The sequence below is a fragment of the Podarcis gaigeae genome, assembly GCF_964106915.1.
Source record: "Podarcis gaigeae genome assembly, chromosome: 2".
Lineage (NCBI taxonomy): Eukaryota > Metazoa > Chordata > Lepidosauria > Squamata > Lacertidae > Podarcis > Podarcis gaigeae.
In genome coordinates this window covers 62569230-62585550 of record NC_139679.1, presented here as the reverse complement: position 1 = coordinate 62585550, position 16321 = coordinate 62569230, and the positions used below count along the sequence as shown (strand labels likewise).

The 16321-nt window shown below is 43.2% G+C and overlaps 1 protein-coding gene across 5 annotated transcripts in view; it reads left to right on the top strand.

Annotated features, from left to right (window-relative positions):
- Positions 1-16321, top strand: part of ADAMTS2 (ADAM metallopeptidase with thrombospondin type 1 motif 2) — a 328102-nt gene that overhangs the window by 285223 nt on the left and 26558 nt on the right. For all 5 annotated transcript variants that reach the window (XM_083728369.1, XM_083728368.1, XM_083728366.1 and 2 more), the window contains 3 exons: positions 2613-2726; positions 15291-15436; positions 16143-16318. In XM_083728369.1, coding sequence (XP_083584495.1) covers positions 2613-2726; positions 15291-15436; positions 16143-16318 — 436 coding nt within the window. The remainder of the gene's footprint in view (positions 1-2612; positions 2727-15290; positions 15437-16142; positions 16319-16321) is intronic.

Below are 16321 nucleotides of genomic sequence, written 5' to 3'. Positions count from 1 at the left end.
AGCGCAATAGTAAGCTCTGAGGGGTTGCAGAAAGTCGTGTAAACACCCTGCTTTTGGAAATTGAAAATCCAGAAATTATGATGCCCTAATTTTATTAGGAAGTTTTGAAAACCGAATGAATATGTTAAAGAGGGAGTATCACATTTCACCACTTCAGTGCCCCCAAATGGAGTTCCAAACCCTACTTTGTACAGTGGCTTCTGTTCTCATTTATGAAAATACAGCCTTACATGCATGCACAGGGATTCCCTGTCATGAGCTCAGACATAGGGGGAGCCTCTAGGCTTCTTATGGGGTGCAGATGTCAGTCCCTGCCATGACCCATTCAGCATTTCCAAGTTCAAAAAAAGGTTTGCCAGGATAGCTTAACTTAGCACTATAGCGTCTGTTTCGGCTTGGGATTCCAACCCAAAATATACCTCCATCTTTTGTCCCCACCCCCCATTGTGGATGTCCTGTTGAAATGATAAGAAAAGGGCCAGTTGCTCCTGTGTGAGTCTCGTTTTTACCTTCTTTCCTGATACTAGCATCAGGAGGGGATGCACATGGTACATGACATACGCTCTGCTTCCTTTAGACCTTTTTTTTTTTTTTGCAGCCGAATAATATTTCTGTGGACAGTTTCCCAGCCCAAACAGCAGTCCTAGTTCATCTTGAAATCCAGGCTGCATCAAAAATATTATAGCCGGTGCACCCATGCGTGTGGATGGCTCACAAGAAAGAAGCCCCTCCACTTGGTGGTGCTCAATCATCAATGTTGCCATTTACTCTGTCATCAGTGTATCCAGGTGTCTCTTGATCACTTTCCAAAGAGCACTGTGACTTAGCTTTATGTAACATACAATGTGCTGCCAGATCTGGAGGGGTCAACTAGTATATACAGTAAAGTATTTAGCGTAGCTATTTAGTTGACTGAGTGGGGTTGGGGTGGGGCTGGGTGGAGGATATGGACGTTGCATGCATTCACTTCCCATTGCTTGACTTCCTTTATTGTGCAAACTACATGCTCACCAAGGGGGTGGAGGACAGCCTTATAGGGTTCCCTCCATGTGTAGGCACTGTACCCACATGAGGAGGGAGCCTGCTCATTGTTTAGATGCACTGACTATTTAGACATTTATTTAGCTCTCCAACCAGTTCTGTCCCTGCAGGCTTAAAGCAGGTCACACTTTTTAAATGTTAAAAAGAAACATTTGCTGTAAAAGAAATGAGCCTCTCCCTAAGTCGTTTTCATCCCCTAGATAGAGGTTTGGGGATACTCAACTGACAATACAGAAACAGTCTGAGTTGCGTAGCCTTGGGGTGTAGAATGTGAAACCATGATGATGAAGAGGCAGAGCTTCAAACAAGAATATACCCTTCTTGCTGTCATCATTTTCTTGCCCCTTGTTTCTGCCTTATTGCACACATAAGGTCATTTTGAGGAACTGTGTTTATTTACATTTGCAAATTTGCATGGCACAAAACAGATTGCTTTCCTGTGTTGGTTGTATGACCATTGACCAATGCATTCCTCTTATCATGTACACATAACGGACAAAACGTTTGGACCTAGTTAAAACCAGATCAACTCCTCGGTGGTGTAGTCTTTAGGACACCTGGTAAAAATTTACTGCCCACCCCCAATCCCTGACCCTGATGTGTGTGTGTCTCCAACAGTGAGGACTAAAGCAAAACACAAAACAACTTCCAGCTGGTGTGGTCTATTTTTTCTTTCTTTTTATGTGTAAGGATTTCTGGAATGAAAACCACATCTGTGGTGATGTGTATTGTGAACGCTATGTTCCCCTGGCTCTGAACGGAAGATCTCTTCTTTCTTGTGCCTGAACACTGATAATCTTCATACTTTTACTGCTCTTCTTTGTGGGCAGTCTACTGTGGTTGAACTGCAAAATTCACCTACACTGATCTACAGTCGAAGCCTGTACTTAATAGTAGGATCCTCTGCACTGCATAGTTCCAGTATAGTACTGAGCAAAATCCAATATTGGGGTCATTTTTCATCCAGTTTGTTTTTATGCCCTCTGCTTAATGCCCATTATTTTTTGTTTCCTCTCTCAATTGTTCTTTAAAAGATGTTGTGTTGCTTTATTATTATAGTAAGTAGGCTTGCTATTATTATTGTACACCCGCCTGGAATTGGGTGGATGAAGGGTAGTTTAGACATTTTATGAATAAATGAATAAATACTCATTTAATTCAGTATCCATCCAGTGTTGTTGGAGGAGGATGTTGGGCACCAGGGAGCTGACTAAAATGGAATGCTGACAACGCTGATTTAATGATGACTGGCAGATTTATGACTTCTGGGGTGGCAGGCGGAATGGTGGGACATAAATAGCCCTCAAACGTCTCTGTACATTCTGGTATGTAGCACTGGAGCGCTTCTGGATCCACTGTGGCTTCTGAAAGCTTCTGAAAGCCTACATAGCAGTGTACACTATTCTGTGTCCCCTTCTGGCTGACCAGAATCTAGCAACCTTTATTTCTGCCTTCATAACGCCAGTCTACTGTAATATATTTCACTTGCCAACACAACCTTTGCTAACTGAGCATTCTTAGTATGTAAAAATCAAGAGGTTAACTTATGGCCATGCATCCTTTCATTCTAGTTCCGTACCTTTGATCCATGCAAACAACTATGGTGTAGTCATCCCGATAACCCTTATTTCTGCAAAACAAAGAAAGGACCTCCACTGGATGGAACCATGTGTGCTCCTGGAAAGGTAAGATATTGTAAGATAGCACCTTACTGTATGAAGTGAAGGAGTAGGCATAAGAAGAAGGAAAGGAAATGGCAAAACACCATAATCTCTTCTGATCTTCTGAGAAATTATATTTGGGATCAAAAACATAGGTCTCCAACTGCACTATAAATTTAAGGTAATATCATATCGCTTTAAGCAGCCATGCCTTCTTCCAAAGAATACTGGGAAGTGTAATGTTTTTGCTGAGATCCCTATTCCTCTCACAGAGTTACAGTTCTTAGAATACATTGGTACCTCTGGTTAAGAACTTAATTCATTCTGGGGGTCCATTCTTAACCTGAAACTGTTCTTAACCTGAGGTACCACTTTAGCTAATGGGGCCTCCTGCTGCTGCTGCCGCGCTGCTGCTGCACGATTTCTGTTCTCATCCTGAAGCAGAGTTCTTAACCTGAGGTAATATTTCTGGGTTAGTGGAGTCTGTAACCTGAAGCATCTGTAACCTGAGGTACCACTGTAGTTCACCCATCAGTCCCTCTTCCCAGGGAACTCTGGGAATTGTAGCAACAGGGGTCTAATAATTCTAAGCACCCTAAATGAATGACACTTCCGAGGATACTTTGGAGGAAGGCAGCTCTTTGAAGTGGTATGATACTGCTTTAAATGTATAGTGTGGATGGGGTCCCAGTGGGAAACGTAATGAAACACAGGTGGGAATCCTAGGAAAGGAGTGTGCTGTTTCACCCAGGTCCTACCAATGGGTTTCCCGTGGGCATCTGGTTGGCCACTGTGAGAACAGTGTGTTGGACAAGATGGGCCTTTGGCTCTTCCAGCAGGCTCTTCCTATGTTATTATGTTCTTCAATAACTAGGAGCACTAGAGAGTGGTGGCATTTTATAATCCGTTTTAGGTTTAAATTCTGATCCAAGTTCAAGTCACATCTCAGGTTCAGTTCACGTTTATGTCAAGTTCATTGTTAAAATAAAACTTTAAAGATCCAGATTGGGTATTTTTTAGTTTTTTAAAAGAAAATCTGTGTGAAATCATTAATCCTTGTTACTCATTAAAAGTACAGATAAAGGATCCCTGACAGTTAAGTCTGGGGTTGTGGCACTCATCTCACTTTATTGGCCGAGGGGCCAACGTTTGTCCACAGACAGGTTTTCTGGGTCATGTGACCAGCGTGACTAAGCTGTTTCTGGCGAACCAGCGCAGCGCACGGAAACGGCGTTTACCTTCCTGCCGAAGTGGTACCTATTTTTCTACTTGCACTTTTTGGCATGCTTTCGAACTGCTAGGTTGGCAGGAGCTGGGACTAAGCAACGGGAGCTCACCCCGTCGCAAGGATTTGAACTGCCTCGCATGCATAATAAAATGCCCATAGACAGGAGCGGACTTCTTTTTAAACACCCATTTTTGCCGAATTATTAAAATTAAATAATCCTCACCCTTGCTGTTGGCTTGGATTTTTTTGGAGAAGTAACCACTGTAGAAGACTGGTACAGAAGCTTCACTTTGCAGGGTTGCGATGTCACCTAACTGACCGGTTTTTTCAGCTCCCCGCCCCCCACTCTGTGCTTTCCAGCACGGAGGCAGACGCTGGAGCTTGCCAAACTGCTGTTGTCAGTCTCAGGACTTCTCGAAACCCCAGGTTTCTTCCTGGGGCTTTCTTGGGGGTGCATGTTGCTCTCACACTTCCCTTGACCCTCTGTGGAGCCGAATCTGACAGCGCTCAGCTGGAGCTGTCAGATCCCCATCTGTCCGCCATCTCGCGGCTACCCGGAGTATATGATTCATCCAAAAGTAGTTTACTTTTTTTTGTTTTAACCGTGTGCATAATTCTGAAGATAAACAATGAGCAGTGTGTGGAACTTGGGGGTCACACACGCACCAGAAGCATATACCAGAATTTTGTGAAGTGTCACAACAAGTTGTGGAATAACAATTTCAAAAAATTAGTACAGTGGTACCTCAGGTTAAAAACTTAATTTGTTTTGGAGGTCCATTCTTAACGTGAAACTGTTATTAACCTAAGGTTCCACTTTAGCTAATGGGGCCTCTTGCTGCCGTCGTGCCGCCACCACACGATTTCTGTTCTCATCCTGAAGCAAAGTTCTTAACCCGAGGTACTATTTCTGGGTTTGCGAAGTCTGTAACCTGAAGCATCTGTAACCTGAGGCGTTTGTAACCCGAGGTACTACTGTATAATAATACAGAGGACTGCATAAGTTTGGACACAATTGTCCTGATGCTGGAGCCAACAGTGAACCTTGGCTCAGGTAGATGGCCCAAGCTGTGGTACATCAGTGCCATGCAAGGGATGGTGGGCATGTTTCCATGCTGCTGTTTGTAGGTTTGAATTGACCCTCCAAAGCAGGCATCCCCAAACTTGGCCCTCCAGATGTTTTGGGACTACAACTCCCACCATCCCTAGCTAACAGGACCAGTGGTCAGGGATGATGGGAATTGTATTCCCAAAACATCTGGAGGGCCGAGTTTGGGGATGCCTACTCCAAAGCCTTTTTGTTCACTTTAGAGTAACTCCTTGTGTATACCTTGTCTGTTTTTCTTTCCATCTGAACACCTATTAATTAATGACTTTAGCATTCTCATTGTAAAATGAATCTATACATTTAAACAACCACTTTATTGAGCAAATTAACAAGAAAACAATGCTTCTGAATTCTAAACCAAAGCTTCTTCTTTTTGCACCTTAAAACAATTAGCACTTATGCAGTTAGTCTAATAAAAAGCCTGATAGTTTACTACAACTCTTGACAAGAACAAATAAATGGAAGTAATGAGCCTAATAAGAACAAAAATAATAATGCAGTGATGAAAATTCCCTCTCCCTGGGGATTTCTTCTTCTATTGCACTGTAGCACAAAATATATGTGTTAACAACAACTGAATTATGGCTCCTATAAAATAAAATCTGAAGTGCATTGAAGAAAGGGTTACAGTATATGCCTAAGCCAAATATCACAAAATGAAACATACAAAACTATATTTGAATTGCTAGTGTAACAAGATGGCAGATTTGACCTTGCAGGAAGTCTCTGTTTTTCATTTGCATTATTCTCAACACGCCTGAATGTATGCATATTTTATGATGTTATTAGGCTGCTGCAGAGGAAGCGGGGGGCGGGTAGCATCTTCATCATACCCATTCACATTACCTAAAAGTTGAGTTTGTGTGGGGAATCTTATCTTTCAGCTGTTAGATAATTGGGAAGGTGATAACTGTACTGCCTACTGCTAGATAAGCCATGGGTTGGAAATAGAGTGATGAGTGAACTCTCACACCACCCACCTCTCCTTGTGCTGGATTGCCTTTGAAATAAATCAAGCTACTTCCCAAAAGATTAGACCAGGGGTAGGCAACCTAAGGCCCATGGGCCAGAAGCGGCCCACGAAGGCTGTTTAACCGGCCCACAAGCTGCCCCCGAACCGAGCTGTCTGCTCGGTGAGTCCCCGCACGCTGCGCTAAACCAGCACAGCACAGGGACTCTCTTCCGCAGCTCTGGAAATCGCTTCTGCGCAGGCGCGATTTTCAGCATCTGGGCATGCGCAAAAGCAATTTCCAGGGCTGTGGACATGCACAGACACAATTTCTGGCATCGCGCTGTGCTGGTCCGGCCCACGGAAGATGTCTGCGAGAGTGATCCGGCCCTTGCCCAGCAAGCCTTGCTGACCCCTGGATTAGACGAATGCTCAGTCTCATTTTCAAGCCAGTTTTAATGGCCTTCCTTGAGCGACCCAACCTTCCGCTATATTCCTAGTTCCTTCTTCCCACAACCTCTAAATTCCATTTCATTCCTACTTGCACCACTTACAAGACTAGTCTCTGGCTCCAGTGGCAGCCAGCGAGAACATGCTACAGGTAGAAAGATGCTGCTACCTGGTGCTAGTATCCCTTGGGAAAACTGCATTTCCTACATTGCCTTAGTTCATGATGGAGGAGATTGCATAGAGCAGGTGTCCCAGCTGAAAAACCCTCCCCCCGCCCCGGTTGCTTCAAAAGGAATCTCTATAGATTGCAGCATGACCCATCAGATGACCCATCAGCATGACTCATCAGTGACCAGAAAATTCTTTTCTTATTGAAGGCTCCTTGGTCCATAGTGGATATGGACGACCATTTACTTGCACATCTGCATCTGGTAGGAAATAAAATGCCCACTACCTCTTCAGTGGCTTCATGCTGACTGTGGTAAATTTCAGGTTGGCAAATGGTCATCTGCATCCAACTGGAAACTGAGGAGATTTCACCCCTCCCATATCCAAGAATCTCCTGATGATCTCTGCTGACTCTCCAGAGAGGAGGAGGCGTGTTCTGCTACCTACTTATTCTACTCCAGCAAAGAGTCAGTCAGTCAGTCAGTCAGTCAGTGTGTCGGAGAGAGAGAGACTGAGTGTTAGAGATCGTGTGTAGAGATAAGGTTGCTGCTAGGAGCAGCTGCAGACACTCAGTGCGGTTCAGCATTTCTTTATGCAAAGACCCATTTAGCTCTGTATATAGTTTGTATAGTTGTAGATAGAATAAAAGAAGATATTCTACAGAGCTGCTCTCCGAGTTGTTTATACTCTGCTAGACTCTGCTGTACTCTGTTGTGCGACGACTGTCTTCTTGTTGGAGTGAATCCGGTGCTCACAACTCTAAGCTGTGAGTCCACAGCACTTTGACCTGTTCCTGTGCAGAAGGTGGTCTCTGGAAGTGCTACCCAGCTCGCCTAGCCCAGTCGGGGCTGAAGTAGATGAGTGCAGTTAGTGGCACTGGCTCAAGGGCGATGCTGACAGAAACTGGTGCTCCAAGGAGGAGAGGAGAGGAGAGGAGAAAATGAATCCAGCATATTCTGCTCAGTTTTATATCTGCCCATTGAACAATTTATATTTTTAATCATCTGTTTATTTAACAAAAAAAACTTGCTTAGTTATTTATTAAGGAGTACAAAAATTGTATCATTTTTTAGCACTAATATTTCATTTTCACATATTTACTGGTGGGTTTATGATTTCAGAGTCATGGTGCATCTGCAGCAGCAGAAGTGGGTGCTTTCATCTGCCCCACCTGCAACAAAACATGTCTCTCCCACATCAGGCTCTACAGCCACAGCAGGCACTGTAACTTTCCAATAGTTTGACTTCACCCCCAAAGGCACACTCCTCCGTTGTCTCCCGAGACAGACGGATGCCAAAAACAACAAGAGTCTTTCAAATATAATAAAACGTCATGTAGCAATATTTCATCGCTGTTATGCCTAATGTGTCATTTTGGCAAGATTTTTTTTCTGGCTTCCTAAAAGGGATGATGGGTTCCGTATGTTAACTAGATTGCACTCTCTCTCTCTCTCTCTCTCTTGTGTAAAAGGAAGAAATTGGAATTTCATGGTATTTTGTACCACCAAGAGATCTTTGTTTTCCTATGATTCCATCTCTCTCTGAAATATTTTTAAGTGGAAGCAGGCATAAAAAAGGCTCTTGCACTTCGTTAAAGTGTGAGACTTGTATGTCCACTATAAATATCTATTATTTTTAATGGTCTGATCAATATTTCCATTGCATAAGAAGTTATGTAACCCAGCTGGTAAAATGTTCTTAGCCAACATTGAAATAGGCAACAATTTCCCTAGGCCTCTTGAAAATGCACGTAAGGCAGTGCATATGTGCGTTTGTGGTAGCTTTCTTAACTAACATGTTTTCACAAGCATATTTCTCGTCTAAGTGGTAATAAGCCTGTTTCTAGACAATGCCATTTCAGATTGCAGGTGGGAGCTAACATAATTTAAATACTCTTCCATACAATATAATGTGTGTTGAAAGCTAGCATGTCTGACAGAAGGGTAGGTTAGAACACTTCTTCCTGATCTGTAGTTTTCTATGTAAGGGACCTGCAGGCTGGCATGGTATGGTCCAGGTGTGATATAGACCACCTCAGTGAGAACTAGTTAGCAAGATCTGAGTTGATTGCTGGCAAATAAGCATTTATAATCTTCTAAGGGGTTCTTCAGACATTTTTAAAATGAAACGATCATATTCAGCTGATTATGCCAATCCTTCTTTTCACAACAGCATTAGTTTAAGGCTTCCATTCTTACCTTTCTTGACTATTTGCACAGAAATCATTATATTACTTGATGACAACTCCTTAGTGACTTTCACTGTTTCTGTTTTAATTTTAGTTTGCAATCCTATGCAAATTTACTAAGAACAGGAAGTAAACGACAGGCAGTGATAAAAATGGAGGTTGGTTGTTGTTGTTTTTCTGTTGAAGCTACTAGCCACATTGGCTATGTTCTTTCACGACTTTTGGAGACAGGAGGCCTCTGAAGAGCAGGTACTGGAAATCTCAAATGGGGCGAGTGCTGTTGCACTCCAGCTCCACTTGCGGGCTTCTCATAGGTGTCTAGTTGGCTGTTGTGAGAACAGGATGCTGTACTAGATTTGCCTGAACCAGGACTCACCTTACACTCTTAAGCCAAGCAAGAAAACCGAGCAGTGCCTGCATGGAACACTCCTGAAATCTATATGCAAGCTGCTCTGCTCTCAGTAGGGTTCAAGGGTAATCAGTTAACGAATTAATTAATACCAGATAGGTTTAGCGCATCATGGCTGCAAGACCCAACTGTTATATCTTTCTTAGTTTCGTTAGTACCAAGTTCCTGCCCCCCCCACGCCCCCCTTTCGGAAATCAAGTCACACACATTTCCACTTTCCTTTAGCTAAAAAAAAAAGCATGTTCATGAAGGAAGTAAATAGCTCTCAACTCTCTTTTGTCAGAATATTTTGCTTGGAATAAAGTCAGGGAAACGAGAGAACAGAATTATAACCAATTAAAGATGTTGCTTCAGAGAGATCCATTTCATCCTATTTTAGTAAGATGCCGTTATCATGATTTCATACCACTATTCCCAGTGCCCATTATTAAAGTGCAAGCCAATCTAAACATGGTTGGTGTGTCAGGAAAATATCCTGGCTTTGCAACAGCTGAGGAATTAAGTGCCAGAAGCAGTCATGATGTTGGTTTTGTTTAGCTAGCTTGCAGAAGTGTTCCCTTGTTAGTCTTAACTCTTCCAGGCCACTCATGCTGGTATGGAACAAAGAGATCCCCACCTAACTTTTCAGTGGGGAAATTGTCGGCAATCTAATGCCCTGAATAATTACATATTATAATTTTCTAAGGACAAAGGAGGGTTCTTTGACCAAGCCTGGACAATGAGATCTGAAGGTGTGTGTGGAGGGGGGTAGTTTTATGGAAAGATCAGGGGAAGAATCAAGTACCTGACTCATTCTGCTATAATTACAATGAACTTGGAAATGCAGTTATGTGGATGAAGCATTCTGTGGTTGCATTAGCATGGCAGGCAGGATGTGTTTACATAGCAGAATGTAAGGTGATGAGTGTGCATCCAAAATTGGCTTGTTTGTGGTCCATGTCAGGTTGCTTCTGTTCATGCTTATCCACTGCCTGATGCTGCCCTTTCACATTACAGGGATTACATGGTAGGGACTACAGAACCATTAAATGTTGTGTTGTCTCCCCCTCCCCAAGTGTTAGTGTTGCGTTTTTAAGGAAAAATCAATGGTGTGTTAGAGGAGGAACATTTAATTGATTTTCATTTAAAATTCGACACAAACACTTGTTAGTGCTGAACATTTACTAAGGGGAGCACCAAGTGGGCCTTTTAATTTTAATTCACAGTTCTTCCCACAAAAGAACAAATTACAGGGCTGACCTTAGTTTCTGTTCTTTTAAGTTCTATCCTATTGAGATGTACAAATGTGTTTTGACAGCTGCATCAAGCTATAAATTCACTGGCGGTGTCCTTCCTAACCATGATGTTAAGACACATTTGCATCGGCTGAAGTCACTTAGTTTGCCCCTGGAAGCTTATAAAAGCAACCATGCAAGGAAACAGCAAGCTACTGTCCCCCCCTTTAACAGCAGTTAAAGATCTTAACGTTTACATCCACTGACATGATTGCTCTCAAAAGCACATGAGAACACTTCTCTTGAACCTGTGTGGGAGGGCTTTGAATTGTATTTATGAACACCCTTGATATCCATTGGGACTGGTATGGTGGAAGACAGAGAGGCCAAGAGTAGGCCAACAGAGCCAAGGACAGGCAGAGCCAAGTAATTCTAGTTTTGTACTTAGCCTCTTTCTTGCTCAGTTCTACAAAGGCAGCACTGAGACTGAGGAGGAGGAAGGTGACAGCCACTGCCAGCTCCTGGACTGGTTGTAAGTAAGAAGGCAAGCAAGTGGGTAGACTGTGGTTGATGTGGTGAAGTGGTGCCCACTTCTCCTTAATGGACCAGCCTCCACAGAAATGCACTGAATTGACAGCCACATGCCTCAGACTTGGGACCATTTCACAAATTAGGCCTGGGTTTACCACCATGTCTGTACTCGATAGGGAGCTGTAGCAAAGCGTATGGTAAGTGTGTTTTCAAACACATATTTGTCACATTAATATGTTACATTTTGGGTGTAGATTTAGGTATGCGCCTAAAGTGGAATGTATGAAGAGGAGGAAAAAAGTTGCCAGAAATAGCCTGCCTGAAGGGACATAGGAAGCAGCTCCTCCACATACTAGTTCTGGTTGTGATCCTAGGATTCCACATAGTATTACAATGGGACCTAAATACAACTATCATTAACCCTGGATCTAACTCAAGGAGCCAGTGAGCAGGATGACTCTGGAGAAGCTGATTCCATTTCCAAGAGCTCTCAAACATGGCGCTGTCGTCTCCAGAGTCTTCCTGCCCATTAGTTTCCTACCATTTCCTCCCTGCACCCAGTCACTTTGGAGATGGAGGAAGGCTGAGCCCTCCTTCCTGCTCTGAAATAAGCTCAGGGTTTCTGAGAATAATTAATTTTAGGGACAGAGCACCCTTTGGGGGCATCATCTGTGAAGCCAGTTCCCTCCTTCCAGGTGATTGTTTTTGAGGCAAAGTGGGGACTTGGCCTTTGTTCTTTCCCTTTGACACAGCCATTTTGGGAAGGGATTAGGCTCAGAGAAAATGTATCCTGAACTAAATCCAGGTTCCCCTCCAACAACTGATTCATTGCAGAAAAGAGGACCAGGGCCCTGAGGCAAAGTAATAAAATTATTCTTCCCCGCCCCATCCCATTGCATTTCTTTGTGGGTTCCCACAAGTCCTTTTGGGATTTTTTTTTTCATAATAGCTGGGGAATTAAATAAAAAGATACTGCAAAGGAAATTAACCAAGAAAAAAAATGTTCTCCAAAGTCAATCAGTCCAGTCCAGATGATTTCCCACTGAGAAAGCTGACCTCAGCTTCTCCCAGACAGGAGTCAGATGGATAAATATGTGCTGTGTTAGTCACCACAGAGACAGAGAATCTTGGACTCTCCAAGAGAATTAATTTGCACTGGCTGCCACAGCCTTTTCTGTTGCTACAGCCTTCACTAGCAACCATTCTTTAGCAGATTAACAGATGCAATGGGGTTATCCAGTCCTGTCAGTGCATAAGTATGTTGTGGTCACATTCACACCATACATTCAAAACACTATGAAGTAATGGCTGCCCCCCAAAAAAAAGAATTATGGGAGCTGTAGTTTGTTAAGGGCACTAAGAGTTATTGTTGTGGTTGCTTAGTCGTGTCCGACTCTTCGTAACCCCATGGACCAGAGCACGCCAGGCACTCCTGTCTTCCACTATCTCCCGCAGTTTGGTCAGACTCATGTTCATAGCTTCGAGAACACTGTCCAACAATCTCGTCCTCTTTCGCCCCCTTCTTCTTGTGCCCTCAGTCTTTCCCAACATCAGGGTCTTTTCCAGGGAGTCTTCTCTTCTCATGAGGTGGCCAAAGTATTGGAGTCTCAGCTTCAGGATCTGTCCTTCCAGTGAGCACTCAGGGCTGATTTCCTTCAGAATGGATAGGTTTGATCTTCTTGCAGTCCATGGAACTCTCAAGAGTCTCCTCCAGCACCATAATTCAAAAGCATCAATTCTTCGGCGATTAGCCTTCTTTATGGTCCAGCTCTCACTTCCATACATCACTACTTGGAAAACCATAGCTTTAACTATACAGAGTTATTAGGAGACCCTTAATCGTCTCACAGAGCTACAGTTCGCATAGTTCCCTGTGAAGAGGGCTTGGTTGTTAAACCACTCTACAAACTGAAGCTCTGGGAGAGGAATAGACAACTCTCAGCACCCTTAACAAACTACAACTCCCAGAATTCTATCTGTACTACCGGTACTTCTTGCATTTCATTTCCCTCTGCTTAGAACTCTTTCCCTCACATCCGCTGCCACAGCCCCTGTCACAACATTTAATACTGCAGCCAGCAGTGTCTGGTGCCCAGTGGAACTGGAGGAGCAGAAGATAGGGAGACCCAACAGTAGGCAGAACCCAAGCCAATGACGGGTAGAGCCAGAACCAGTGACAAGCAGAGCCGCTTCCTAATTGGTTGTAAGTAAGAAGACAGACTGAAGTGGGCGGGGCATTCTCCACTGCCTGTAACTCAATAAAACACTTCAAACATATGATGAACTGGACTCAAGTCCATGAAAGTTTACGCCATAATAAAATGTGCTAGTTTTTAAGGTGCCACAAGATTTTTCCATTTTTAAAAAATAGTTCCTTACTGCAAAAGATCTGCAAAAGAAAAGGATGAACTATGAGACTAGTAATTTAAATAATGATGATGATGATGATGATGATGATGATGGAATCATTGTGTCTGCTTACTGCGTCTCTTATAATGGTCAGCCACTAAGAACCAAATTTGTTTCTATCAGCATATGCCCTCCCCATGGTTCTCCTCCTTATTTCAAATCCTGGGTTGCTCCTTCCATCGACTCCCATGACTGGATACTTCTGGAACTGGTTGATTGTTGGAATTTCTCTCATTGCCACTGGCAATCTCCGTTCCGGTTCACAAGAAAATCGAGGGAGGAAACAGTATGCATGAAACATTCCCGCTAGATGTTTCTTCATCTTTCAAGTCGTGGGGGTGACCAAAAGAAGTTATCTCATTTCTGGAAATAATGTTGTGTGAATTGGCAATGGATCTTGTGTGAACATCTCCTGGGAGACCAAATATTAGTATTTTAAAAAACGATTCCAACGTGAGATACAGCTTTCACTTAATTATATTTTGACCTGGAATATCTTACTGGCACACTGAAGAGCCACTCTGAACACCGTGTGCCTCCTTTACTTTTTTTGTTATTGATTACTGATCCCCCATGTCACAGACAGTTTTTTCATTGTCACAGTTCTACCAACTGTAGCCTTTCTCTCCCTTTACGGGTTAATATTTGGCAGCATTCCCACTATTTCTCTGTTACACTAGTCACCATTTTATGCTTAAAGGAGATTTTACTTTATAAACCCTTCTCCTTTGTTTTCGTTGGCAGTGGGTGTTTAGCCATATGCTTTGCATACAGTGCCTGCCAAATGCCTAGATCTGAAGGCTGGTTAAGCTGAATAACATTTGTTGTGGAGTTCATTACTAGGAAGAGCAAGTGAATGATTGCACTTGTTGCTCTGGCCATCTGTCTGTTGTGCACATGCCCAGCTCCCCATGCTGACAGGAACCATTAAGACCCATGAACTGGAATTGTTTATTATTATTATTATTATTATTATTATTATTATTATTATTAAATGCAACATTCACAAACACAAAGCCTAAATTTTACTTCTTGAAATATTGGCATGAATTAAATTAAAATCCAAATAAGTTTTGGTAATATTATTGCTTCAGCTGGAACATAACAAGAGCCCTGCTGGGTCAGGCCAATGGCCCATTGAAGCCAATATCTTGTTCTCACAGTGGCCAGTCAGGTGCCTATTGGAACTCAGTGAGGGGGACCTGAGGGCTACAGCACTTTCCCTACTTGTGGTTTCCTGTGCCACTGACATTCAGGGGCGTACTGTGCCTGATAGTGGGGGTAGAAGAAGCTGACGTAACATTGGTGTAAGGGATTCACCAGAAATCTAGTATCTGGTATTGCTTTTCATCATCTCAAATATAATGGGGCAGATTGATACTATCCCACCAATCTAGCCCATTGTGTGGATTGTAGGATGAACTCACCTGCCCCCCTTTCTGACATATCTGCCCTTCCTGCTGTGTCCCCACACAGGGGAAGCAACATGGCCAGGCATGTATGCCCAAACTTGCACCTAGGCTGTATTGAAACTTGCAATCTCTCTGTAGATATGAGAAGACATCAAAGGAAGGACAGATAGGTCATGTATTTGGGGAAAGCAGGTGTGTTCTCCATTCCATGGGCCAGTTTGGGCAAGAAGAATCATCCAATCTGTCCCAATATTTTTCAGTTGAAACTGTTTACATGTATAGCTGAGTGGTTGTTTTGCCCAGTGAGTTACATGCATGTGTGAGAAACCTATCATTTATTCTAGGCAGGTAGAGAATCATCTATTCTAAAGCTGTGAATGGGGATATTGCATCATATTCCAGTGTTCGCAATAGTATGTAGGCTGAGGAGCTTTCAGTCTGTGTCCAAAAACTAAGACAACTTTGCTGTGCAATGTGACTCATTGTGAAAATATGCATCCACGTATGCTTTTCTCTTTTTAGCATTGTTTTAAAGGTCACTGTATCTGGTTAACTCCAGATATCTTGAAGCAAGATGGAAACTGGGGGGCATGGAGTAAATTTGGTTCCTGTTCTCGAACCTGTGGAACGGGAGTGAAATTCAGAACACGGCAATGCGACAACCCACAGTAAGTTGGACCTAAGCAAGCTGACGAGCAGGAGCAGGTGGCATGGGGTGGAGATGGCTACCCATGTCGTCGCTCTCCCAACAGCAACACCTGTGGCCCTTAGCAGAATGGGCAGAGGTGAGGTGTGGGCTGTGCAGCCACACTGGGGAGTCAAGCGCAGTAAGTGGCAGCAATTCTGTTGTTGGGACCACGGCGGTGCAGAAGTGCACACCTAGGTGCATGCAGGATTAGGTACTTGCGGGACTGAAGCCATTAAGTGAAAGCTTCTCCTGGTATTTGGTCATACTACCAAGGAGAGAGAAGAGAAGAGAAGAGATTAAGGGTGGCATTTAACTATCCAGCACCAGCAGCAGAAGCACTGTGCATGGACTTCCACTTACACAATAGAAGCCCCATTGTGCAAATTGAAGTCTTTCAATGCATGTGCAGATGGAACAACTGGAAGAGTGTGATGCTGAATTCCACCCTAAGTATTTTTTTTTACTGCTACTGAAATCTGTGGGACCAGATATATATAGGTCCCATTGATTTCAACATTGTAGCTTGCTTTTGTAGAGTTGTCTCTGTTAATTTCAGTGGAAGGAGCCAATCTACTCCTGCAATTGATCTCTCAGGCTCCAAATATGAATTAATTAGTAATAAGATAATTTTATAAGTGTCACTGACGTGATATTATTTATTAATCTGGTTTTGTTCTTATTCCTAGCCCAGCTAATGGAGGTCGTACATGTTTTGGACCAAGCTATGAGTTCCAGCTTTGCAGCACAAACGATTGTCCTAAAGATAATGAAGATTTCAGAGAGGAGCAGTGCAAACAGTGGGATCCTTATTTTGAATATCAGAACAAGAAGCACCATTGGCTTGCATATGAGCATAGTGATGGTT